The sequence below is a fragment of the Phodopus roborovskii genome, unplaced genomic scaffold (assembly GCF_943737965.1).
Source record: "Phodopus roborovskii unplaced genomic scaffold, PHOROB, whole genome shotgun sequence".
Classification (NCBI taxonomy): Eukaryota; Metazoa; Chordata; class Mammalia; order Rodentia; family Cricetidae; genus Phodopus; species Phodopus roborovskii.
The window spans coordinates 7,940-35,604 of record NW_026125151.1 but is presented as its reverse complement, the minus strand read 5'-3'; the positions used below and the strand labels follow the sequence as shown (position 1 = coordinate 35,604).

The window sequence follows — 27,665 nt, the reverse complement described above, 5'->3', positions numbered from 1 at the left end:
AGTGCCTGTTTTTAAAAATAGATTCTGCTGCAGGTTTACAAACTAGACTTTCAGCCTGCATGAATTAATAGGGATATTCTTTTCTTTACTTGCATAATTGTAATTGATTTAAACATGTATGTCAGAATTCACAGGCCCATACTAACTGTCCTTAATTTCTTTCCTACAGCAGTACTGCTATATGCCAGTCCTGTCTGCATTCTTAAGGGTGCAGTTCAACACATCCTCTCTAGATTATGGTGAAAAAGTATTCCAAAGGAAGTCTTATCAGAGCTAGTGTCAGAAAGAATGACACTACCAATTGGGCATGATCATCAGCGTAGGAGATGTCTTAGAATTTTATTATTTTGTCCTAAATTTTAATGCTATACTACTTGTATAGCTAATTATCACATTTTAAAAGCATAGTGTGCCTTTGTTGATCTTATTATATACTGTTGGGCTTCTTTAAGATACTTTGCAGTTTGAAAAGCAAATACTGAACTTTAACCAAGAGACTAACACATCTCTTTGTACCACGACTTTTCTTTTGTGTGCATTGTAATAACTGGTAGAAATAATATATCTTAAGTAATATGTTTCCAGTTGTAATTTTACTTTTTAAGAAATAGAATTATATTTTGGGTCAAGAGAAAAATCTTTAAAAAAAAAAAGCATGAAGCCCTTTTTAGTAATGTGACATGAGAGTAAGATTGTAGGTATATTAGATTTTCTAAGTTACAACTGTTTAGATCACTGTATGAAGAACATATGTAGTCAGTTACTGTAGTTAGGATTTTAACAGCTTGCAACAGGTAATGTTTTGAATATAAATATCTTTCCAAAGTGTTACTAATGGTAAAGAGATAATTTTCTAGGCTTCTATTCTGCTGCTTGAAGTCAGAACTGCTGATGGAGACAAAGGCACGAAAGTGTACGTATTCCGGATTAGCAACCCAGGAACCCATCACTTCTGAAGACTCTAAACTGTGCTGTCATTTTGCTTTATATATGCATTAAAATAATTGTTTTAAACTGCTGTAGATATGTTTGTGTTCAAACAGGTTAAATTGATCAGCAAACTCAATAAAAAGTAAGATGTATAATTATCAAAGTTTTCCACCAAAAATAAATTAAATGATTACGAAATATCATATATGATATTAGAGCAGGGCAGAGAAATCAGTTGAACCTAATACCCTTTATTTATTGTACTCTTGTCCTGTTGCTGTTCTTTTCTGCAGGAGGGAAGACCCCTGACCCTAAAATGAACGCCAGAACTTACATGGATGTTATGCGAGAACAGCATTTGACTAAGGAAGAGGTATGAACTCACTTCTATGTGTAATGGTTGTGAAATAATGTAAGAAAGTTTGAGAGAATTTTATATTGTTCACGGCAATATCCCTTTTCCCCCCCTTGAGATAGGGCTTCTCTGTATATCCTTGGTTGTCCTGGAACTCACTCTGTAGACTAGGCTGGTATTGAGCTTACAGAGATCCATCTGCCTTGGATTAAAGTGCTGAGATTAAAGGTGTGTGCCACCACCAAGCATTGTTTGTTTGTTTTTCTTAGTTATTAATTTTCTTTCTTTATCTTATTTTGTTTTTTTGAGGCATAGTTTTTCTGTGCGGCCTTGGCTGTCCTGGAACTTCCATCTATAGACCAATTTTGCCTGGGACTCCATCTGCCTTTGCCTCCTGAGAGCTGGGGTGCTAGGAATAAAGGCATGTGCCACCACTGCCCAGCAATTTTTTTAAAGATGGTCGGTCTCATTATGTAGTCCTGGCTGGCCTAAAACTCAGATCTTCCTGCTTCTGCCTCTCAAGTGCTGGAATTAAAGGTCTGAACAACCATGATTAGACCGTAATATTTTAGTTGTTGAAATTACGTTTAAAAAATTAGCCCAGAATTGTATTACCTTTAAAACTTGATATTTTGATTTTCTAGAGCTCTTTGGTCTCCTGTGTGCATGCATGCTCAAGGATGTGTGTGGGGAGATTAGTGTACCTCAGGGAGCTAGTGGTCCATTAGTTCTTAAAAGTCCCTACTGCAGATTTGGTTTGGCTGTAGATAGAGAATTCTGAGTGATCCTTTTGGCTTAGAGAATTCTGTGTTATCACAGGTGCAGTGATGGGAAGCTAGACCTCAACTGTTTTTCTTGTATTTTTTCTTTTTTTTGGTTTTCAATACATTTATTTGTGTGTATATAATTATGCCATGCTATATGCCATGGTGTGTGCATGTAGAGACCAGATGACAACTGGCAGGAGTCAGTTCTGTTCTTCCAAGTGAATTCCAGACACTAATCATAGGTATCAGGCTTGGTGACGATTGCTTTTACCAGCTGAGACATCTTGCCATCCCTGATCCTATCTATTCTTTTTTTGATTGTTTTTTGAAGTTGGGTCTTTATCTAGCTCAGGTTAACCTAGAACTCACTCTAGCTCTGTAGTCACAGGCTAGTCTCTTAACTTGCCAGAATCTTCCTACCTCAGCCAACTGAGGATTAAAGGTATACACCACAGTGACTGGCTAGGTTTGTCTCAATTACTTCTGTATCTTTATTAATAATGTAATTAAGTAAAGTTTGTTAGGTGAATTAAGAGAGATGAGACTTCGTTTTAAAATAAAAGAATAAATAAAATACATTTATTATGACACTAAGTTGTTTTACTTTTTTTGTTCTTTTTTGTTTTTGAGACAAGAATCTTTGTATGTATTCCTCGCTGTCATAGGACTCACTCATTGGTCTTGAATTCAAAGCAATATTCCCACTACCCCGACTTATTTTTTGTGTCTTTGAGTTTTTAAAATTTTCAGTTGCATACTTTTCAATTCTCTGCTGTTAAACTACAGATTTTTACAGTAAGAAGATGAGCTTCACTAGCTTCAAAGTATAGGCTGTTAAAATTTGAGAGTTGCTAATATACTGTTTAGGAACACAGACAATGCCTTAGAACTACAAATACATAATAGCAAAGAGAAGGAGAGATACCAGAACTAGGAACAGAAAACAAAGTGAGTAGACTACTAACTAGCTCACTAAATACAAATGAGTATATTAGTGGCATAAAAACTTAACTGAAAGAATTCCTTTCTTTCCCATTTTCTGATGCTCAGAATTAATAGGATTTCAGGCATGCTTGGCAGGGATAAACTACCTGTGAGTTCTTCCTAATGAAATGATGTGAAAGATAAGTGTTCTGCTCTTTCTAATGTTTTCAGAGAGAAATTAGGCAACAACTAGCAGAAAAAGCTAAAGCTGGAGAACTAAAAGTCGTCAATGGAGCGGCAGCATCTCAGCCCCCCTCAAAACGCAAACGACGCTGGGATCAAACAGCTGACCAGACTCCTGGTGCCACTCCTAAAAAGCTATCAAGTTGGGATCAGGCAGAGGTAAGTTTTTATTTTTATTACTATTTTTATATTTTTCTCTATGAAGTGTGTATTTGGGTTTCTAAAACAAGTTACCATTGACTAAGTGGCTTATAAGAACAAGTTTGTTTACTCAGTTATAGAGGTTCAAAGTCACAGATCTTAACAGCTAGCAGAAGTTTTCTCAGTCTTACAATCTTATAGGGATTCTATTTTCTTGTCCTTTTGATCTCATTTAACCTTGAGCACTACCAACCTCCAGTGCAGTCAACATCAGGGGTTAAAGCCTCAATACCTGAGCAGGGCATTGTTCATTTCATAGGTTGACTATTTTTTGAAGTTTACTTTAATTTTATTTATTTATATTTTGTTTATTTATTTTGAGACAAGGTTTTGCCTTGTAGCCCTGGCATAGGCCAGGGTAGCATCAATCTCTGAGATTCACCTGCCAGGTGCTGGGACTAAAGGTGTGCATCATGCCACCGAATATTAATTTTTAAAAAAATATTATGTATATAGTGGTTTGCCTGAAAGTATAACTGAATGCCAGAAGAGGGCACCAGGTTTCATTGTAGATGGTTGAGAGCCACAATGTAGTTGCTGGGAATTGAATTCAGGACCTCTGGAAGAGCAGCCAGTGCTCTTAACCTCTGAGCCATCTCTCCAACCCCTGTAATATATTTTAACCTATTATATGTTAAGTCATGGAGATTGAGTACAGTATAGTAGTCATCTTAATTTTCTTTTTTGATAAGCCTTTGGCCATGTTGATAATTGGGTGGTAGCACTATTATTTTCTTGGCTAGCTTATACTCTTGATCTTTCTCTTTCTCTTTCTGGTTTTTCCAGATAGCCCTGTCTATCCTGAAACTTGCTCTGTAGAGCAGGTTGGCCTTGACTCAGAGATCCTCCTGTCTCTGCCTCTAGGGTGCTGGGATTAAAGGTGTGTGCCGACATCACTTGACAAAGTCAGTGGTTGTTTTTTTCAAGACAGGGCTTCTCTGTGAAAAAGTCTTGGCTGTCCTGGAATTTACTCTGTAGACCAGGCTGGCCTTGAACTCACAGAGACTCACCTGCCTCTGCCTCTTTAAGTCCTGGGATTAAAGGTGTGTATCACCACTGCCCCATTACAGTCAGTGTTTTTAACTGCTGAGATTTTTTTGGCCCACCTTTCCTTTAAGATAGGGTTAGATAGGTTGGCATTGTGTATCCCTGGCTTGCCTTAAACTTGTTATTTAGACCAGGCTGGCTTTGAACATACATATGTTCAGGTAACCATAGAGGTCAGGGAGATGGTATGAGGTCCATTGGAATTGGAGTTACACATTGTGAGCCTCCAGTGTGAGTGGTAGGAACTGAACTCAGGTTCTCTGCAAGAACAGTTAAGCAATCTTAACTGCTGAGCCATCGTCAGCTGATTAAATGTGTCTTTATTCGGCTCATTTATGGAAATTAGAATGTATGACAGGAGAATTCATATTTCCACTTTTTTTCTTTGGATAGGAAGAACAAATTAAGATTGTGAATAATTCATTTTCATTACTTACCTTATCCAGGGTTTTTTCCATCCAGAACAACAGTCTTGTTTAGCAGAGTGTGGTGGTGTATCCTTATAATTAATTCACTAGGGAGGGTGAGGCAGGATTGTGACTTCCAAGCCAGTTTCTGGAATACCTTGTCTCAGAAAACAAAATGTTCCCCCACTACCACCATCATCCCCTGCTATCACAGTATATTTTGAGCTGTTCTGTACTCTTGGATATTACTTAAATCCACCTCTGGTCTTTTTGTTCCCACTGATCTTGGCAGCTTCACAGTAGGTAAAGGCATTTGTTGCCAACCCCAATAGCCTGAATTCCATACATAGGATTCACATAGTAGAAAGAGACAACAGACTCATGGGTTATCCTTTGATATCCACACTTGCTCAGTGGCATGTGTATACATGTGTGTACTCAGACATACATACATATAAATATTTTAATAAATTAAAAAAAAGATGAGGCCTTACTAGATGTAGCTCTGCATTGCCTGAAACAACATAAACCAGGTTGGCTTTGAACTCACAGATTTACTTTCCTCTGGCTTATAATATGTTATAAAAGTATTTACAGTATGCGGATTCTTTCTTTCTCAGAGGTTCTATGTCTCAAAGATCCAGTTTGGGAAACATTGATTTAAATTAGATCTGAAAGTCTTCATTGGAGATGTAGATAGACAGACTTTGAATTTCCTAAAGCCACAGAGTTCTTAGTAGTGTATTTTAAGATGGATTTTGTTTGGTTTGAAGATGATTATAATAGCCTTGCTTTCAGTTTTGAATGAATTAAGTATACAGCATATAAGGGAAGAGAAAGCTACTCAGCTTCCATTCTAAATGACTATTTTAATTGTAAAATTTTTAGGTCTGATTAATTTCGAGATGTGGTTTTTATTTACAAGTTTTTTTATACCAAAAATAATTTTTGAAAGAAAATAAAAAAGAACAGTAGCAAATAGTAGATAGATAGGTGCAGCAGATAAGTAAAAAACTTCATTGAATCAGGGTTTTATAATATCCAGAAGAGACAGCTGAGTGGCCCAAATAAGAGAACAATTCAAAGTAAAAATCACCAGTCAAGGACAGACCAACATCTAGCAGGTATCAGCTGGTCAGATAGAGACAGTTAGCTCAGGTCCTCAAGTAGCTTTTCCTCCATGGATGCCTTTTCTTCTCTGCTGTAGTGCAGGCAGGTTTTTATCATGTGGCAAACAGTAGCTGACATTTGTCGAAATAATTTACCTTTTAGCTGTTCTGAAGAACAGTGCTTTTGCTAGGCTAATCATAAGCCTTTAATCCCAGCAGAGAGAGGCAGATCTCTGAGTTCTGAGGCCAGCCTGGTATACAGGCTTCAAAACTACAGAGAAACCCTATTTCAGAAAAAAGAAAAAAAAATGCTCGCCCCCCCCCTTTTGTTCTTTTGCTCTTCTTCCCCGTCTTCTGTGGTAGTAAGAGGGTGTCTTCCAGGAAGTGTCTTGGAAGCAGCTTGGGTCTGAAATGGGGTTGGCTAACTCCTCTTTCAGAGTCAGCTTTTTAACAAACTCGGGCAGCATTTGGCAAATTACCAGTACAGTATATATTCACAAAACTTATGTTGGTGCCTTTTTAGAAAATTGTTTATTTATGTGCTTCATTTTGTCTGTATTTCTGTGTGAGGATGTTGAATTTCCTGGAACTGGAGTTAAAGTTGTGAGCTGCTATGTGGATGCTGGGAATTGAATCTAGGTCCTTTGGAAGAGCAACCAGTGTGCTCTTAACTGTTGAGATGTCTTACAGCACTGTGTTTTATGATTTAGTGTAGGGCTTTTTTTTTCGTTCTAAATGAAAGGTTTATGTTGGTTTTGATCATGAGCATTTATTAAAAAAAAAAACCAAGAAGCAAAGTAATAGTCTACTTTAACTTTTAATTGAGTATAGGAAACAACTAAAAGATTTGTTTTTTGTTCAACAAATTTTCTAGTTATTTTTCTAAGATATATAGGTATGTAAAATAAAAATTTTCTGCTTTGTTAAGACCCCTGGACACACCCCTTCTTTAAGATGGGATGAGACACCAGGTCGGGCAAAAGGAAGTGAAACTCCTGGAGCAACCCCAGGTTCAAAAATATGGGATCCTACACCTAGTCATGCCCCTGCGGGAGCTGCTACTCCTGGACGAGGTGATACACCAGGCCACGCAACCCCAGGACATGGTGGTGCAACTTCCAGCGCTCGCAAAAACAGATGGGATGAGACCCCTAAAACAGAAAGAGGTAGGCACTTTAGTGGTATGTAGATGAGTGTTTGGATGAAGTGTTGTGTTTCAGGCTGACATCTGTACTTTCTAGTATAAATATAAATACAATATAAATTCCTGTGTAACTAATCAGCTTCTGTGGGGGTGTGACAGGTTGACTCTTGAAGTCTGAACCCACAGAGTATATAAAACGGTCTTTTCTCTTACTGCTTGTCTCAGTATTCAAGCTTAAATCCATACAAAAATCTTTTCCTAATAAACTTCCAACTTTGGGCTGGTGACATGGCTCAGTGGTAAAGGTGCTTACCACTAACCACGCCTGATGACAGGGCTTTGATCCCTGGGATCCACATGATAGAAGGAGAGCCTCAGCTCCACAGGTAACCTTGGACCTCCATGTGTACATCACGGCATGTGTTCCCAGCATACACAGTAAATATGTAAACAGAATAAACTTCAACTTTGATTAAGTTAAAATAAAGAACTTAGCAATTCTTTCCCTTTTGAAGAGGCTGAAGATTTTAGGAAGAACCGTATAAGATAAATTTTATATTTTTAAGAAATAAAAAGATGATAATTGTGTGGGTTTTTTGTTGTTGTTTTTAAACTTTACCACCTTGCTAGCCCTCCTCAGCCTCCTGTGTATTTGTGTGTTTTAGTATACCAGTTTTGATCATTTTTTTAAAGGACACAATTTAGTGGCTTTAAACATTCACACAGTGTTGTATATATGACTTTTTTTTTTTCAGTGACCCAAACAAACTGCATCCTTTAAACAATGCTTCTCTTTTCTTTAACCACCTTCTGTCTCCTGCTAGCCTGTATTTTATGTTGTGTTAGAAATTTTCCTAAAGCTAGTGTTTGATGTATAGTGAGAATAGTTGGAACATGGCTTAAGATAAACAGTGGTTGGTTCCATACTGTGATCGTGTGGATGAAAAAGTTTTTTTTTTTTTTTTTTCTCTTTTGGTTTGTTTCTCATTAGTTGCTATGTGTTGTGTGCCTTTGTAATCAGTGGAAAGGAAACCCAGAGACACTAAACAAAACCTTTAAATATATCTTGTTTTTTTTTTTTTTTTTTAATATATCTTGTTTTTTGGAATACCTTCCTTTTGAACTTAATCATATTGAATGTGGGGGAAACTCGTATTTTAAAAATGGTTGATAGTGTGATCTCACTGGCCTCTGTCTTTGAAGATACTCCTGGGCATGGAAGCGGATGGGCTGAGACTCCTCGAACAGATAGAGGTGGAGACTCCATTGGTGAAACACCGACTCCTGGAGCAAGTAAAAGAAAGTCTCGTTGGGACGAAACACCGGCTAGTCAGATGGGTGGAAGCACTCCTGTTCTGACTCCAGGAAAAACACCAATTGGTACACCAGCCATGAACATGGCTACCCCCACTCCAGGTACAAACTCACTGGAAAGTCATTCTTTCTCTTGTAACTGTTTTAATATTTGCTGGCTTTTCTGGGTGCTATTATTAAGAGTAAGAATATAAAATTATTTTGATTTGCATTTTTCATATAAAAACAATCAGGTAAGGGCCTATGTCTTACATTGTGGATCATGTAAAATTTTCCTGTTTTGGTAGGTCATATAATGAGCATGACTCCTGAACAGCTTCAGGCTTGGCGGTGGGAGAGAGAAATTGATGAGCGAAATCGTCCACTTTCTGATGAAGAATTAGATGCTATGTTCCCAGAAGGATATAAGGTACTGGTGATAAATATATGGTGAATATGTTGGTATTTAGGATATGAGTTTTAAACATTTGTTTTTTTTTTAAAAAAAATATGCCTGCAAATTTGCATTGGCCTTGCCCAAATTTACTAATTCCTCTTTAAAAAAAAAAAAGAAAAAAAAAAAAGAGGCACTACTAAATGTATTTCAGTTGAAAAAAGTAAGTAATAGAGATGAAATGCGTAACATGCACTTTTTATTATTTTCCTAGCTGTGGTGGTGCCTGCCTTTAATTGAAGTGATCGATGGGAGCCAGAGACAGGCGGATCTCTGAGTTTGAGGCCATTTTGGTCCAGATAACAAGTTCCAGGCCAGCCAAGGCTATATAGAGAGACCCTGTCTTCAAATCCCCCTTCCCAAATATTTTATTTTGGGAACTAGAGAAGTGACTCAGTGCTAAGGAACATGTATTGCTCTTACAGGAGCCTGTAGTTCCCAACCCGTATCCAAGGGGCTCACAATGACCTGTGAATCTCATGAGAATTCTGTGCCTTCTGTTGGCCTTCTCAGGCACTGTATATACTCAAGTGTACAAACTTAAATCCAGGCAAACAGATACACACAAATTAAAACATTTTTTAAAGTATTATTTTTAATTATATGTTTGAGTGTACATATGTATAATACATGTGAGTACAGGTGTCTGCAGAAGCCAGTGTAATTCCTCCATTGCAATTACAGGTGGTTGTGAATTGCCCAACATGGATCTGAGTTTTGAACTCTGGTGCTCATGATTTGAGGTTCAGATGTTCTAAATCACTGAGCCATTTTTCTATTATGTGCTTTATTATATTTTGAGACTGTATAACCATGGCAAGCCTAGAACTTGAGATCTAGACCAGGCTGACCTTAAATTCAGAGATCTGTCTAAAAGGTGTACCTCACTCCTGGCTCTTATTATTACTTTTAAGTATAGAGCCTCAAGGACTTCTGGAGGTCCACAGACAGTGCTTTGCAAACTTCTGAATCAGTGGAATGGAGTAGCTTGCTTCAGTTCATTGTTTTTGTAGGATTGAGCTCAGATAACATGCTGGTTTTACTTGGTACCTCAATAAAACTTTGTGATCCTAAATGACATAGGTTGCTGATGACACAAAGAATGTTTTCTTTACTGTAATAAATTGAAATATATTTTTTATTTTACAACAGGGCCTCATTCTGTAGCTCAGGTTTTTTTGAAGTTTATTTTGAGCTATAAATTTTCCAAGTACCTGTCATTATGGAAGTTAATTGTTGGCAAAGAGCTGTCTGTGATTGTAGCTAGTCAGAACCAAGACTAAAGCCTAAATTTTATAATGGCTATTAGAGAGCCTTTCTGCTTTGACTCCTGTCAATGTGTGTGCTAGCTACCCCCACCCCACTATGTTTGTGTTAGATTGTTTGCTTCAGGTGAAGGTGTCATATCTTTAGTATTTGCTTAGGAGGACGAGTTTCATTCTTAGAACAATAGTTAATTGATAAAACATTAAAAGCCAGAATCACCTTGTAGAGCTTCTATGTAATGCTTTGCATGTGGACAATCTAACATTGACTGTTTCAATACCTTTCTCAATTATAGTTCTTGGCTTCCTTAATACCAAAATAAGTAAAAAAAAAAATTTTTTTTTTTTTTAAAAATGCATGAGTGCTCTATGTGTATGACTTTATGCCAGAAGAGGGCACTAGAGCTGGTAGTGAGCCACCATTTGGTTGCTGGAATTGAACTTGGTGCTCTTAACTGCTGAGCCATTTCTCCAGCCCCCCATGAGTAGAATCTTAAAACGCATCTTTAGGTCTTCAATGTACAGCGACACCAATGGATTTGCCATACTGTAAGAATCAGTATATAAATTCACCTTTATTCATAATGCTTAGTGAGAGGTTCATGCTGCACATGTGATGACAAGCAGCAAAATAATAGTTGGATAACGAAGTGCAGGTGGCTTCAGATGTATTTAACACGATTAATTGTGAGTCTCATTGACATTTTTCAGACATGGTAATTAAGGCTATTTGGAGAAGACCTGTGTTAAGCTTATTGTCCTACCTAGGAAAGTATAATTAGCAAGAGTCTCATTACTTTAAAAACCAAATACTATTGTTTTTAACTCATATTTCTAAACATTCTATGAGTTTTGCAAAGGGTTTAATTTGTCATTTCTTTCAGATTGTTGTGGCAAATACTTTAGTTTTACTTTGTATTTAAATCAGTTTTGTAGAGTTCAGTCTTAAAATATATTTTTATGGTATGGGGAATTATGTGAATATTTCATTTTATTACTAAAATATGTGTGACTTTAATCTATTATATAAGCCATATAAGTTTATTTCCATTTAAATGAATGATTAAAAATATTTGCACTAAATGTACCTTTTGGGAAATCACTGACTCATAGGTTTTATAATTTTCAAGTTTTGTTAATTTCACATACTGTCTTAAAATTTAACAACATGTTGATATTTCAAACATATTAATGTTTGAAAGTGACTAGAATTTTTAGAGTACTCCATGTATTTCCCATTAAATTTTAACTAACAAATTAGAAATTACATATTTTTCATAAATACCTTAACTTTTAATTAATTTTGAACAGTGGCATAGGTTTTCCTTAGGTAAATAAACTTGCTAGCTAATAAATTGTAAAAAATCTCTTTAAGTGTAAATGCTACTATATTGTCTTTTGGTGTGTAAAGCCAGGGCAGTCTTACTAAAGTGTGTTATTACTCTCTTAGGTCCTTCCCCCTCCAGCTGGTTATGTTCCCATTCGAACTCCAGCTCGAAAGCTGACAGCAACACCCACACCTTTGGGTGGCATGACTGGTTTCCACATGCAAACTGAAGATAGAACTATGAAAAGTGTTAATGACCAGCCATCTGGGAATCTTCCATTTTTAAAACCTGATGACATTCAGTACTTTGATAAACTATTGGTAAGTGATGCTAGCAGAAATAAAGTATTGCTCTTTGTTTGGGAGTTACAAATCACTGTCTTGACCCACCCACCTTTATTTTTGTTTTCTTGTAGGTTGATGTTGATGAATCTACACTTAGTCCAGAAGAGCAAAGGAGAGAAGATAATGAAGTTACTTTTAAAGATTAAGAATGGAACACCTCCAATGAGAAAGGTAAGTTCTATTTTTATTTTTATTTTTGGCCTTTTGAGACAGGATTTCTGCATAGTTCTGAGTTTCTGGGAACTGTGTAGACCAGGCTAGCCTGGAACCTACAGAAATCACCTGCCATTCCGGCTTTCAAGTGCAGCAATTAAAGGTGTTCATCACCTTTAATAAACAGTAATAAAGGTGTGTACCACATCTGTCTCCTAGTCCCGGCCCATCAAATTACTTATTTGTTCCTTTGGTTTTTTTATTTATTTTTGATTTTTCAAGGTGGAGTTTAGTTTCTCTGTAGCTTTGGAGCTTGTCCTATGATTAGCTATGTAGATCAGACTGGCCTAGAATTGACAGAGATTGCCTGTCTCTGCCTCCAGAGTGCTGGCATGTGCAGCCACTGCCATCTGAATAGGTTTTGTTTGTTTTGAGACAGGTTCTCAAACTGTATCCCAAGCTGGCCTGAAACTCATAGTCCAGGTTGGATTTAGTTTGATAGCAAGATAGCAATTTTTTTGGTTTTTGAGCCTTAGCCTGTCCTGGAACTCTCTGTTGACTAGGCTGGCCTAAACTCAGAGATCCTTCTGCTTCTGCCTCTGCCTCCCAAATGCTGGGATAAAGGCGGGCACCACCAACACCTGGCATGATAGCAGTCCTTTTTGTCTAGCCACCTGAATGATGGAATTAATAGAATAAGAAATGACGCATGTTCTAGTCTTTTTTTTTTTTTTTTGTTTCCCTTTTCCTTTTTTTCTTTTTTTGGCTTTTTATGTGGTCTCTGGCAAGTTGCTTATCTGGGCCTTAAGCTTGTTCAGGCAGGCCACTCTTATTCTGGGTGGCTGTTTGGGATTACACACTTCAGCTCTAGGCTCAGTGATTGAATTATTCTCATCAAAGGATTTTTTTTTGCTCTGATAAGGATATGAGGGCGTTATATACTTTTTGTCTCTGACAACTTGAAAGTGTTTAGAACTAGAGGTGATGAGTAGAAATTATGTGAGTTGTCCTATTAGCCCCAAATGTGGCTTGACTGTAGAAGGCCCTTTGGCCTCAGCTAAGACATGGCATATACTTATATGGTTCCATAGCTCTACTAAATTATCCTTTGAATACATATTTTTGGCCATGTATACATAGTGATAACTTGCTGGAATCAGTCCTTTTATTAAGTGAGTTCTGGGGATTGAACTCAAATGATCTTCAGGCTTGGTGGCCAGTACCCTTTACCCTCTGAGGATTGTTACAAGCCCTATAAATTAACCTCTTTTCTTTTGTACCCATTTATTCATTTATTTAGTGCATGTGTGCATGCAGGCAGGCAGGTGGTGCATACTTCAGGGCAAACAGAGGTCAGAGGACAGCTTTTGGAAGTTAGTTCTCTCCTTCCATTGTCTAGATCCCAGGGGTTGAGGCGGGTTTCATTGGGCTTGGTGATAGCTCTTTTTACCTCTTAACCATCTCACTTGCCACTAAATTAATTACCCTTTTTGAATGAACTGACAACATTAAACTTGAGTCATGTGGGTTTAAACATTAAAACAATTTTGACAAAAATGAATTTTTAATACTATATGTTAATTGCCTGCTTAAGTATACATTAAAATACTCCTGTTGAAATTTGCCCCTTTTGAATGCTTGTTTATAAAAGAAAATTAATATTTTTATTTCCTTTTGCTTTTTTCCCAGGCTGCCTTGCGTCAGATTACTGATAAAGCTCGAGAATTTGGAGCTGGACCTTTGTTTAACCAGATTCTTCCTCTGTTGATGTCTCCTACACTTGAGGACCAAGAACGTCATTTACTTGTGAAAGTTATTGATAGAATATTGTATAAACTTGATGACTTAGTACGGCCATATGTGCACAAGGTTGGTTTGTTCAATGGTTTAATTTTTATTTTTTGGGAAGTTTCCCTTCCTCCAGGGTGGAGGGGCATTGTTTGAGACAGGGTCTTTCTGTGTAGCCTTGTAGACCAGGCTGACTTTGAACTCAGAGATCCACCTGCCTCCGCCTTCTGAGTGTTGGAATTAGAGGCATGTGCCACCACTGCCCAGATGTTCAATATTTTTTAATTTTCAATATAAAAAGTTAGGAATTTATTTTACCAGTTTGTCTGCATATTTATAAAAGCTTACTTTTATGTATGTGGGTACTTTGCCTGCATCACTTGCATGTTTGTTGTCTTGGAAGCCAGAAGAGGGCATTGGATTCCCTGGAATGGATTTACAAATGCTCTGAGTTGCCATGTGGGTGCTGGGGATTGAACCTAAGAAGAGCAGCCATCTCATCTCTCCAGCCCCTTTCCTTGTATTCTTAAAATTTAAAACTTACAAAACTTTAGTTGATTCTATACAAGCATAATCTAGAGAAGTTTACCTATTTATAGCTTCCTTAGAGTTAATCAATGTTGAATTAGTCCTGTGATCCTGTAGGGGTTTTGAGAAAGGTGTTATTGAGATTTGCTTTGTGTCTATCTATGTGTGGACCTGTACTAACTCTAGTACAGGTTCTCTTGCCCAGGCAATGGTCTTGCCCACAATTTAGATAACTCTCCCACAGGTATTCCCAGTGGTTTTAGATCCTGCCAAATTGACCAAGTTAACATTATCACAACCAAGAGATCTTTTTTTTCCTCCCATAAGCATCACATATATAAAAAATATATGTAAATGGTTTTAGCTATCTATATTCTTATAAGTTGTTATTATTACTCATTTTTTCCAGATTAGGTGGTATTTTATTTTGCATTAGAATAAAGGATCATTATTATGACAATGCTTATATATTTTTAAATATAAAATGTTAGTTTATATTTAATTTTCACCTTTATCTAGGGCTCGACAGTATGGAATTAAAATTCTTTAACCTACCCCTGGATTAACAAAATTCTTTGATAACTAAATTGATGTGGAAATGTAATTTCTCTTGTTTTTTCCTCTTTCAGATTCTTGTGGTTATCGAGCCACTGTTGATTGATGAAGATTACTATGCTAGAGTGGAAGGCAGAGAGATTATTTCTAATTTGGCAAAGGTATTCATATTGAATTCCTAGAAGAGGAAGCTTGTCTTTTGATATGTGGAGGATTAACGATATTAACTGAAGCTGTTGTATCTTTTCTCTTTAGGCTGCTGGTCTGGCCACTATGATTTCTACCATGAGACCTGATATAGATAACATGGATGAGTATGTCCGAAATACAACAGCTAGAGCTTTTGCTGTTGTAGCCTCTGCTCTGGGCATTCCTTCTCTATTGCCCTTCTTAAAAGCTGTGTGCAAAAGCAAGAAGTCTTGGCAAGCGAGGCACACTGGTATTAAGATTGTACAACAGATAGCTATTCTTATGGGCTGTGCTATCTTGCCTCATCTAAGAAGTTTAGTTGAAATCATTGAACATGGTAAGTGGTAATGTAATTTTTATAGATCAGCTGTCCTTAATTTTTGTTTACTGATTGGTGGGTGGGGAATATCTGAAAGGGCTTCCCTATACAAATGCTTTATTTTTGAAATAGGATTTATAATATTTTTTGTTAACAAACTGCTTTTGTTGATATATGGTTAGATACATTGGTAAAGTTTGGATTGTATTGTGAAAATTAGGTATTGGTGCCTGTTTTTCACACCTATGTTTGATCGTATAGGTCTTGTGGATGAACAGCAGAAAGTTCGGACCATCAGTGCTTTGGCCATTGCTGCTTTGGCTGAAGCGGCAACTCCATATGGTATCGAATCTTTTGATTCTGTGCTCAAACCTCTATGGAAAGGTATCCGCCAACACAGAGGAAAGGTAAACCTACTCCTTAGATTCTGGTTTTGTTACTGTTACTTACAGCAGTCTAAACTTAATTTACTGACGTGTGTGTATTTTTATGTATTTTATTTTTAAATAGGGTTTGGCCGCTTTCTTAAAGGCTATCGGGTATCTTATTCCTCTTATGGATGCAGAATATGCCAACTACTATACTAGAGAAGTGATGTTAATCCTTATTCGAGAGTTCCAGTCTCCGGATGAAGAAATGAAGAAAATTGTATTGAAGGTAATTAGTTGTTTCAGTTTGGGGGTACATATTTGTTTGCATAATGTACATGCTTTGTAAGTTCAAAGAGGTCTTTATAATAGTTAAGAAAAAAAACTATGTTGTGTCAGTGTTATGTTTATTGTGTTTTTTTTTTTTTAAACCTTTTTTAGGTTGTGAAACAATGCTGTGGGACAGATGGTGTAGAAGCAAATTACATTAAAACAGAGATCCTCCCTCCTTTCTTTAAACATTTCTGGCAACACAGAATGGCTTTGGATAGAAGGAATTACCGACAGGTAACCTTTTATGGTTAAAGTTTGAGTCTCAAAAATCTCTCACTAGTTTTCTACTTACTTGGAATTCATATCTGAAAATTTATATGTACTTTACTGTGACAGGAGATGGACTTTTTAAGCCCTCTCCTCTCCTTTCCTCTCTTTTCCGCTCCCTCTCCCTCTTTTGAGACTTTGTAGCCTGGAAATTGCTATGTAGACCTCAAATTCCTCAGATCTACCTGCCTCTGCCTTCTAAGTTCTGGGAATAAAGGTGTGCTTTACTATTCCTGGCTTCTTTTTTGTCATTTTTTTCCCCCTGAAAAGCGTGCATTTAATGTAAAATTTTTTATGAAACTGGAGGATTTAAAATTTTAAAATGTTTATTTTTCATGTATATGGTATGGGTGCTTTGTCAGTGTGTGTCTCTGTGCACTATTTGGTGTATCTCATGCCTACAGAGGCCAGGTCATCGGATCTCCTGCTATTGAAGTTACAGAGATAGCTCCTGATATTGGAATTACAGACATTTGTGAACCACCTTGTGGGTGTTGGGAATTGAATTTGGGTCTTCTGGCAGAAAAACCAGTACTCTTAACTGCTGAGAACTTTCTCCAGCCCAGTGCCCAGGGCATTAACAAAGACGACCCCACCCCAACCCCCAAGCTTGCACTTTGTGTTTAAGTTACACTTAGTCATGGTGTGTGCATGTGCCCCCAGTGCATGCATGTTATGGAGGTAAGAGAGCAGCTGGTTGGAGTTCCCTCTTTGAGGTGGATCATGGGGATCAAACTCAGGCTGTCAGATCCGACGGCAAGTTGAACCCCTCCCTATGTCCCGATTTTTCTTTTTGAGACTAAATTTCACTTTGCAGCCTAGGCTGGTTTCACTCATAGTCTTGGTCCTTCTGCCTTAGCCTCCCAGCTCACCAGTACTAAACTATGAGCAAATGTTTTTGTCTGGTAGATTGAGGATTTCTCTAGCCTGCTGAGACAAAAGTATAATTTCCTTAGGATTATTTTGTTTTGGAGATAGGATCTCATGTTTCTTGCGTTTGCTGTATAGCCAGATTGGCATTGATCTTGGAAGGTTTGCCTCAGCTTTTTGAGTGCTAGGATTCTAGGCGGGAGCCACCTACCACGTTCTGGCTGCTCTGTGGAAGTTTAGTAAGTTGTATTTCCTTGGAAAAGTAATTTCCAAGTAATTAAAAGTAATTTTAAGTGTTTTGCTTTTTGTTTCATCTTTTTAGTTAGTCGATACGACTGTGGAGTTGGCAAACAAAGTAGGAGCAGCAGAAATTATATCTAGGATTGTGGATGATCTGAAAGATGAAGCTGAACAGTACAGGAAAATGGTGATGGAAACAATTGAGAAAATTATGGGCAATCTAGGTGCAGCAGATATTGATCATAAACTTGAAGAACAACTGATTGATGGTATACTGTATGCTTTCCAAGAACAGACTACAGAGGTAATGGCAACTAATCATTTATTTCTAGTTTTTACATTTTATTTTGTGTGCATGTGTGTGGATGAAAATTAGAGGCAGCTTTTAGGAATATGTTCTGTCTTTCTACCATGTGCTTCCTCGGGGTCAGGCGTGGAGGCAGCCATCACCCCAGTCCATCATAGCTAACTATTGTGCCACATTGCAGCTGACTTTTGTATATGTGGAAAACTTACTTTTAAGGTAAATATCACTGACATTTTTAGTATCAGTTTTCCCCAGATTTAGCAAGTGTTCTTTTACCTCAGATTTTTGGATTTGATTTAAAAACAACAGGATGTTTGGGTGGCTGGAAAAGATGGAATGTTATTTAACAGTCAACTTTTAGTTAAAACTAAATTCTGTATTTTTAGCAATTGTTTTTGTTTGTTTTTTAAAAAAAAAATGTAACTTAGCCTTTCTCTTTTTAGGATTCAGTAATGTTGAATGGCTTTGGAACAGTAGTTAATGCTCTTGGCAAGCGAGTCAAACCATACTTGCCTCAGATCTGTGGTACAGTTTTGTGGCGTTTAAATAACAAGTCAGCAAAAGTTCGACAACAAGCAGCTGACTTGATTTCCAGAACTGCTGTTGTTATGAAGACTTGTCAAGAGGTAATATATGTATTCTGCCAGGTTTATATGTTTATTATTTAAAGCAGGTTGTTTAATGGAGAAAGTAACATTTTAAACATTTCTTTTATTACAGGAAAAACTGATGGGGCACTTGGGTGTAGTACTGTATGAATATTTGGGTGAAGAATACCCTGAAGTATTGGGCAGCATTCTTGGAGCACTGAAAGCTATTGTAAATGTAATAGGTATGTGATTGCCTGACTGTGTGTGGATTTGGCCTTGTAATTAATTTTCTTTGTATTTTGAAAGCAAAATATAAAGTTGTATTTAGGAATTTGTTTTTGTTTTTTTTGTTTGTTTGTTTTTTTTTTAAACATTTCAGGGTTGTCAGAATAAAAGTCTTTTCCTATTGTCCATTTATATTTTACTTAAAACATTAAAGGGGAAATTTAGGACATGTGAGGTATGGAGGTGGTTACTGGAAGAGTGGACCCTGCTAAAAGTAGTGCATCAGCTAGAAAGTAATCCAGCATCTTCTGGAAGGGGAGGAACAACCCTGAGGTTGTAAGTTAGCTTTAGAAACATTATTTATTCAGTCTTCTATGTTAAAGTATTTTGATGGTTATTAGTAGTTTTTGTTTGCCGTGAGTTCAAAGAGGAGGACTAGGTAAAGCAGTGAGCTAGCCTGTCTTAACACAACTATATTACCTACCGTCTTGGGTATGAAGAGAGAACTTTTAATTTTTCTTCAGGAAGTAATGATGATGTAAACAAAGGCATTCCTGTGTTTAAAATCTCATTGTAGCTGGGCAGTGGTGGCACATGACTTTCATCCTAGCACTTGGGAGGCTGGTGGATCATAAGCCAAAAAAACCCCAACTCTTTGTATTTAAACATAGTGTCAAAGTAAGTCCATTAGGACTGAAAGGGTTGGGAAGTGGCTGATAACCACTTTCTTTTGTTTTATTAAGGAGTGTTTATGCAGTATAGATCTAAGAACAGTTGCATTTACATATGATCCCCTGTTCAGCCCAGTCTTGTATACTTTAAAGATACTGACTTGCCAGCAATCATTTAAACATTTGTGGGTCTCTGGTTTTTCAGAAAGCTGTAAACCATATTATTGGGTAACATGAGAAAAGCCATGGAGAATCATAGAAAGCAATCAGTTAGATAGAACAAGAGCCCCTGCTAGCTTCCCCTCCCCCCAATCCCATAGATTTAAATACCATGCAGATATGCCCTGCATTTCTGGGAGACTGTGGATCTGCTTTGTTTTGCAGTTAAAGGGTTTAGGGGCCTTTCTGATTTGATTTACATGACTACTTTTGCTTATATTGTTGTATTTGACCAGAGCATAGGCTGTTCCCATATTTACATGTCAGTATACAAATAGCATTTCAAAACCAAATAAAAATTTATTGTTATTGAGTAATCCTTAATCTTTAAATCGCTGATTTCTTTTATTTCTACATGAAATTAGAAGCTGTTGGTAGTTTTAAAAAAATTCTAAGTCTAATTAGAATCTGGTGCTTTTATCCATGTGAGTTTCTGTTTATGCATTGCATTGCACAGTAAAAGGAAAAGTGAACAGTGGTTGCAGTTCAGGTATTAATAGTTCCTTGATTTCTTTCAAATAGGTATGCATAAGATGACACCACCAATTAAAGATCTCCTGCCTCGACTCACCCCCATCTTGAAGAATAGGCATGAAAAAGTACAGGAGAATTGTATCGATCTTGTTGGGCGCATTGCTGACAGGTAAGCAGATTATTGTGTATCTTTTCTAAGTAGTAACATTCTCATACTTAGTTCAAGTAGATTACTTAAACATTCTTATAGGCAGTATTTCTCTTTACATTTAGTAGGTTTGTATTCAGATGAGCAAGCTTTAATTAACGTTGCTTACCTAAGTAGTTATGGTCAGGTTATCCAACATCACTATTTTTAGGCAAATTTCACTTTGGTAATAAGAAGTAGCAGTGTAGTTTTGTTGGTTTTTTTTGAGACAGGGTTTCTCTGTGTGGCTCTTGCTGTCTTAGAACTCTATAGACAGGCTGGCCTAGATCTCAGAGCTCCACCTTCTTTGCTTGCTGAGTGCTGGGATTAAAGGTGTGCACCACCCCTTAACAAGCCAGGCATTTTTAGTTTTCATATTAACAATGAGTTAGTGGTGGTTTTACAACTGAATATGCACATTCACTTTTTAAACTTTAAGTGTGGATCAGTTGTAGAACCCTAATTAGGTGTTCATGGGCCTCTGGGCTTCATCCCCAGTGCCACAAAAACAAAATCAGAGCATTTTGATAGCACAAGAAAGGCAACTCATTTAATAATTTTTTTTTTTTTAATTAGGGGAGCTGAATATGTATCTGCCAGAGAATGGATGAGAATTTGCTTTGAGCTTTTAGAGCTCTTAAAAGCTCACAAAAAAGCTATTCGAAGAGCTACCGTCAACACTTTTGGTTATATCGCAAAGGCCATTGGGTGAGTATTTTCATTTTTTTTTTTTTAAGTAGGTTATAATAAACTCATTGTTGGAACATGTTTTCATGTAGACAAATCTTTTGAGGCATAGTATATTTCTTTAAACTCTTAGTTGAATCAAAATGGATGGAATGCTTTAAAATTTCCTCTTCTGCAGTGTAGATATTTTCAGAGAGGGAAATAGTTATTTTTCAGTGTACATTCAAGTTTTTTGTTGGTGTTTTAGGATATTGCTTAATTTTTTTCTCCTCTTTTGAGATGGTGTCTCTATGTAGTCCTGGTTGTCATGGAACTTGCTGTGTAGACCAGGATGGCCTTGAACTCAGTTCTGCTTCCCCAGGGCTGGGATTAAAATCTTATTAAGAGCATGTTTCCCTCATGCCTGGCTAGGATATTGCTTAAAATATTAAGGGATATGTACTTCACATCTTTTATTAATCTCTACGCTGTCCAATTATGGGCCTCTTTTTTAATTGCTCTTGACGATTAAAAAAGTTTCTCTGGGGCTGGAAAGATGGCTTTAGCAGTTAAGAGCACTGGCTACTGTGCAGAGGAGCCAGCTTTGACTCCTAGCACCCATATGCCTTATAATCTATGACTCCAGTGTCAGGGGATCTGATGCCTTCTGCATCTGTTGGCATTGAACACATGCAGTGCAGGCACACCTGTAGGCAAAACACACACACATACAAAAAAACAAGTAAACTTCAAAAAGTTTTAAAACTTCTCTGATAAGGTTGAGAAATGGACTGATTTATTATGGGTATAAAGTTGTAAACTTGGGGTCAGTTTTATCATTATGTCCATAATAAAGGACAGTTATATCACACCCTAATTCTCAAGATGTGGTAATGGTTTTGGAAGAATGGGATGTACAGATTGTAAATGTCAGAGGTGGTGGACATCTGCAGCAAAAGAACACTTACACATGATGGTATAGTTGCTCATGAATTTACATCAGTTGTAACAGCAAGCACATGACCTGCACAAGATGAAGCCAGCCAAAATGCTGGCATGGATGTGGGAGGGGTTAATGAAGTGTTTCCCCAGTCAGAGGAGCTATTGCAATTGATGACTGCTAGGAGTCATCATTTGAGCCCTTGTGAGGCTGCACATGCTTTGGTAGCATGTCTGCATCCATGCACATGCTAATAGCATCATGTCGACTTAGTAAGCAACATTCCTGCATGGTTTGTGCTTCAGTTCTGCTTGACTTCCTGTCCTGACTTTCCTCAGTGATGGAATGTGACCTGAGCATAGAAGCTGAAGCAAACTCTCCTCTGCCAAGTTCCTTTTGGTGAGAGTTCTCTCTCAGAGGAGATCAAGAGTTAGGTGGCGCTACCTTCAGGGTAGACATTGTGCAAAATTGATTAACCCCAATGTGTCTGAGCTTTAGCAAAGGAAGTATGTGAAAGCTTGGTGGGGGGTAGCCAGAGCTAGAAAGGGGATTCTACCCAACATAAAGAGGGAAGATAATGAGGACGGTGAGGAACAGATTTTATGTGTTTGAGCACGGTGGTCCAGAGTGTTGGATATTCTTGTTTTGTATAGTCTGCTTGGCTTTATATTTTACCATTTAAATTTCTTTATATCAGAAAGTTTAAAGAGTAAAACTTATATTTGAAAATGAGTCTACCTGAATAAAAATTAAGAAAAATGACAATTTGTATGAAGCCTTTAAAAAAACCTTTTATTTTTATTTTATTTTTTGAGGTTATAATTATATTTCCTCCTTCTATGTATGTGAAGCTCTTAGTCAAAAGCCACAATCCTAGTGATGACAAAAGTACTGCATTTTATCAGAAAGTTTTTCTTTTTCTCTGAGAACAAGTTTAACAAGTATGATAATTTGCTGAGGTCTTTCTTGTTTCTTTTCAGCCCTCATGATGTTCTGGCTACAGCTTTTAAACAACCTCAAAGTTCAGGAAAGGCAGAACAGAGTTTGTACTACTGTAGCAATTGCCATTGTTGCTGAAACATGCTCACCCTTCACAGTACTCCCTGCCTTAATGAATGAATACAGAGTTCCTGAACTTAATGTGCAGAATGGAGTGTTGAAGTCACTCTCCTTCTTGTTTGAGTATATTGGTGAGATGGGAAAAGACTACATCTATGCTGTAACACCTTTACTTGAGGATGCATTAATGGATAGGTAAGAACTAAAACTAAATGCAGAAAAATAATAAACAATTATTTAATCGTTAGTTTGTTAAGAGGACTTCTAAAAAATGACCTATTGTTAAAGAAGAAACATTACTATGGATTGTTTTACATAAGAATTATAATTTCTTTAATGTTGTAGTGAGTCTCCTTTTATGTGTCAAGCTAAATAGGTTTTGATTCACTATTTTTTAAACAATGGGTGGGGATAAAAGATGAACCTGAGTTAATCTGTGTGGGCAGAGAAACCTTTAGTTTTGTTTTTGAGACAATGCCTCAGGTCACCCCAGGGTAGCTGAACATGACCTTAAACTTATTTCTCACTTCCTGTACTTTCAGAGATGTTGGTATTATAGCCATGTGCCACCATGATTGCTTTTATTTGGTCCTGTGAATGAATAAACTCCATCCTCAGGGGATCATCTTTTATTGCTATAGCTATAGTGTTTCCTATGTTCAGATGGCAGCCATTAGTTCAGACTTTTGAGTGACTTGGTAAGAGTCCCGTGACATTTTATTCTTTAGGTTGAGGTACAGAATTTAATTGTACCTGACAAGATCATTAAGGGAAGTGTAAGGAAGTCTCACATAGTCTCAGTGGCTCTTTAAATTTTCAGCTGGTTGTATTTGTGTACTGCATAAAGTTAGTCACTAAACTGGCCATGTTGAGCCTTTAACCTCTACTATTACAGAGGCTGATGCAGGAGGACTGAAAATTCTGTCTCACTGCACAGTATATTGACTACCCAATCTCAAAACAAAATTTTGGGTTCATTAGTACAGCATGCTCTTTTCATGCATGAGGCCCTTGATTTAGTCCTCAAGTATATCCAAAGTCACTCAGTGACCTGCATAAAAGATCAATTTAAACTTAGAGTGGTACCAGAAAGTATAGATGTAAGTAATAGAGACAGATTAGTAATCACAGTCTGCAGAAGCCTGCCTTTCTGGGACCAAACAAAATAGCAGTAACTCCCCTTGCTTCTCTCTCACATTGCTGCTTTAGGGGGGCATACCTGAACATTACAACTATTGAGAAGTGTGACTTGGGTGTGACTTGAGGGTGAAAAGTTGTGTTCTGATATGGAGGAATTTAGAAATTTGTTGTTGTTGCTTTTCAAGACAGTAGCCCTTGTTGTCTTGGAACTCATTTTCGTAGACCAGGCTGGCTCTTAGACCCAAGATAAATGATAAATGGGTGTTTTATTAGGAACAACTACACAGATAGTAGTAAAGACCTGCCGTGACTCTTCTGTTCATGTTTAAAGTTACAGAGTTTAAAATGGGATGTTGACTGTTAATCACTTAAGAGAGTCAGATGTTGAATGGTAATTTCATTCTTAATGTGCAGATGAATATTTCTTACAAAATTAGGACTAACTTAGAGACTTTCCCCTCCATTACAGGGACCTTGTACACAGACAGACAGCTAGTGCAGTGGTACAACACATGTCACTTGGTGTGTATGGATTTGGCTGTGAAGATTCTCTGAATCACTTATTGAACTATGTATGGCCTAATGTGTTTGAGACATCTCCACATGTAATCCAGGCAGTTATGGGAGCTCTGGAGGGCCTAAGAGTTGCTATTGGACCATGCAGAATGTTGCAGTATTGCTTACAGGTAGGTAAAATGGTTTTTTTTTTTTTTTTTTTTTTTTTTTTTTGGTGGGGGGGGGTGCTGTTGTTTTTATACAAGATCAGTTAAAAAGGTAATTTAGTTTATTATGTTGAAGTCAGTCACTAGGTAACTGAAGGAGACCCCTGCACAGTGGGGTTCCCTCCTGGACCCTGGCTGAGGCACAAATCACACCCAAACTTCTCTTTTCACAGAGAGATTCTTTATTAAGCTGTTTATTTCTGCTTTCCTACTTGGACAGAAAAACAGCAAATGACATTGCAGGCATTTTGTTGCTGTTTTTGTTTTTTGATACAAGATTTTTCTGACTGCCTGGCTATCCTGGAACTCGCTGAGAAGACCAGTTTGGACTTGACTCAGATATCCATTTGCCTCTGCCTCCTGAGTGATTGGATTAAAGCTTGTGCCACTGCCAAGCAGTGGGTATATAATTTTATGTTCAGTGGTGTTTTGCCTGCATGTATGTCTGTGTAAGGGTGTCAGAAACCCTGGAAGTTGTGAACTGAGATGTGGGTTCTGGGAATTGAACTCAGGTCCTTTGGAAATGCTTGTAATCCCCCAAGCCATCTCCTCAGCCCAGCAGGTATAATTTTTTAAAAAGAAGAAAAAGGGGGAGGTCTGTATTACAATGGGCTAGGATGCTGTGGTATATTTTGATTTGGCATGTTAATTAAGTGAGCCAAAGGGGGCTTTTGGTTGCTGGACTTTGGTGATCAGCCTCGGGAGAAGTAGCCAAATAAGGGAATAGACTTTGGAGATACTAGTTTGTAGAAATGGGATGGGAGAGCCAGGCTGGAGTGGACTAGTGTCCTTCACTAATTACCACTTGGGAGACAGTTCTATATTGAGATAGGAATTAGATTTTGTGTTTACTCATCACAATTTTGTGCAGTTTCCAAATTTTTTTCTTCACTCTTCAAAGTACTTATTTTTTTTGAGACAGTGCCTCACCGTGTATCTCTGGTTGGATCAGGCTGGCCTCTTGAATGCCTAAATAGATTCCTGCTTCTGCCTCCAAACTGCTAGGATTAAAGGTGTATCCCATCATGCCAGCTAAAATGAAATATTTCTAATCATATCTTCATAGTTTATAATTGCATTAAAGTTATATGTATTCTTGAAATAGATGTAACCCTACCTTTTAATTATTCTAGGGTTTGTTTCACCCAGCTCGGAAAGTCAGAGATGTGTATTGGAAAATTTACAACTCCATCTACATTGGCTCCCAGGATGCTCTCATAGCACATTACCCAAGAATCTACAATGATGATAAGAACACCTATATTCGTTATGAACTTGACTATATCTTGTAATTTTATTTTGTGTCTAGTACATGGCTGTTTCACACCTTAAACTTGCTTCGATCTGATGATATAAACTTGTAAAACATTGCAGATCAGTATAGAGCTGGTCATAGAGGAGGGGGTAGAAATCCAGTAGCATGATTTTTAAATAACTTTTTGTTTTTGATGTTAAACAGTAAATGCCAGTAGTGACCAAGGACACAGTGATTAGCACACACTATACTGGAGGGATATCATTTTTTTATTCATCTTTATGAAGATTTAGAATTCATTCCTTGTGTTTAAAGGGAATGTTTAATTGAGAAATAAACATTCGTGTACAAAATGCTAATTTGTGTGTGTTTTTTGGAATATAATTTGTAAAATGCAGAACTTTGGTAAAGCATTGGTTTGTGTAGAATAAGTGGCTTTATTTCATTTTCTGTCACCTGGTTTATTGTGATGAGACATAGTTAGCAGAACACAGACTCTAAAGTGATGGCCCCTTTGTCAAAAAGTCCCATGTTTAAGAGTACCTTTGGTGTGCTTCCCCCTCAATGTAACCATTCCATCACCATAGAAAAATAGCACTTTCACTGAACTGTCTTGAATATTATTTTGAACTTACATAGCACCTTTCACTTCTTGATTTCTCAAAATGCTTTATGAACGGGCATAAAGAATATATTTTAAATCATGTCCAAGTCTTGATGGGCCTGTGTTTAGAAAGGGGGAAAAGCTGTCTATACTTCAGACTGTGTTCTTCCTGTTGGGGGTGATGCTGTTTAAGGAATGGTACTATAGTAACAGTCTCTGGGCTTTTTGTAGTAAGCCACTAAATAGTTTATTCAGTAAGCAGCTATTTAAAATACCTGCTGCATGCTAGCCGCAGTCCTTAGATGCAGGGACTGCAAAGGTGCGTATGACCTGGCTTTTGCCTTTTGAAACCAGTATAATGGAAGGGGGCATGTGCAGAGTCCATATTTTACCAGAATGCCGTGCAATGGCAGAAGACTAATTGCATACATAGGTTTAAGGGTATGCCATAAGCCAAAATGCCCCTTCAGTTCTAGAAGAGCCAAGCATTAAGGCTCCCACTCTGATGTTTTGGTATAACAAATGAATCAGTTTTATTTCCCCAAATTTCTTGTTTTTTAAACTTTTTCTACCCTCTCTGTACTTCTATGGATTCTTAAGGGAATAAATTCTGCCATCAGTGTGACTAGTGTGTGACTCTGCTACTCTTAAGCTTCTAGGAGCACTAGGCAGTTTGTGCTCCTATTAACAAAGAAGTCTCTGGTGAAACAGCTTCTGCTTTTATAAAATTGATACTGAATATTAAATGTTCCCAGGCAAGCACTGCTCCTTGTTCCATGTGTGTGGTCTGACTTCCTTGACTGTATATCATTGTGTAGGAAAAATCATATATAAATTCCCAAACCACTTAGTAATTTTCTAGCCATGTCCTATGCACTTTTAAATATTGCCGTTTTGTATAGTTGATTTCAAATAACCCTTGGTAATAATTAATCTTGAATACAGTTCTCAAAGTTAAAATTTGATTTTAAACTATTCTTGGGAAAATGTTATTATATCATCAGTTAAAGTACTTAAGTTTGTTTTGTTCCTTGCTATTTATGGAAAATAAGCTTTGCAGTAGAAAAACAGATGAGAGGGAGACTGCCTACCCTTTGAGTGACATTTTGCTGATGGAGGTAATTTAAGGATGGATAAGGGGGAAATGCTAAAGGCTGTGATCTCAAGATTTTGACTAAATAGATT

The 27,665-nt window shown here is 37.3% G+C and overlaps 1 protein-coding gene across 1 annotated transcript in view; it reads left to right on the top strand.

Moving 5' to 3' along the window:
- The window catches only part of LOC127226205 (splicing factor 3B subunit 1-like), a 40,611-nt gene extending 14,376 nt beyond the window's left edge, over positions 1–26,235 (top strand). Inside the window, 23 exon segments of the mRNA XM_051190140.1 lie at positions 1,224–1,303; positions 3,208–3,378; positions 6,912–7,149; positions 8,331–8,543; positions 8,729–8,850; positions 11,590–11,787; positions 11,883–11,923; positions 11,925–11,982; positions 13,654–13,833; positions 14,910–14,996; positions 15,091–15,361; positions 15,605–15,750; positions 15,854–16,000; positions 16,153–16,278; positions 17,504–17,725; positions 18,172–18,354; positions 18,449–18,560; positions 19,956–20,076; positions 20,671–20,802; positions 22,681–22,702; positions 22,704–22,954; positions 24,369–24,585; positions 25,755–26,235. Coding sequence (XP_051046097.1) covers positions 1,224–1,303; positions 3,208–3,378; positions 6,912–7,149; positions 8,331–8,543; positions 8,729–8,850; positions 11,590–11,787; positions 11,883–11,923; positions 11,925–11,982; positions 13,654–13,833; positions 14,910–14,996; positions 15,091–15,361; positions 15,605–15,750; positions 15,854–16,000; positions 16,153–16,278; positions 17,504–17,725; positions 18,172–18,354; positions 18,449–18,560; positions 19,956–20,076; positions 20,671–20,802; positions 22,681–22,702; positions 22,704–22,954; positions 24,369–24,585; positions 25,755–25,913 — 3,497 coding nt within the window. The 3' untranslated portion in view covers positions 25,914–26,235.
- Positions 26,236–27,665: the final 1,430 nt, after the last annotated feature.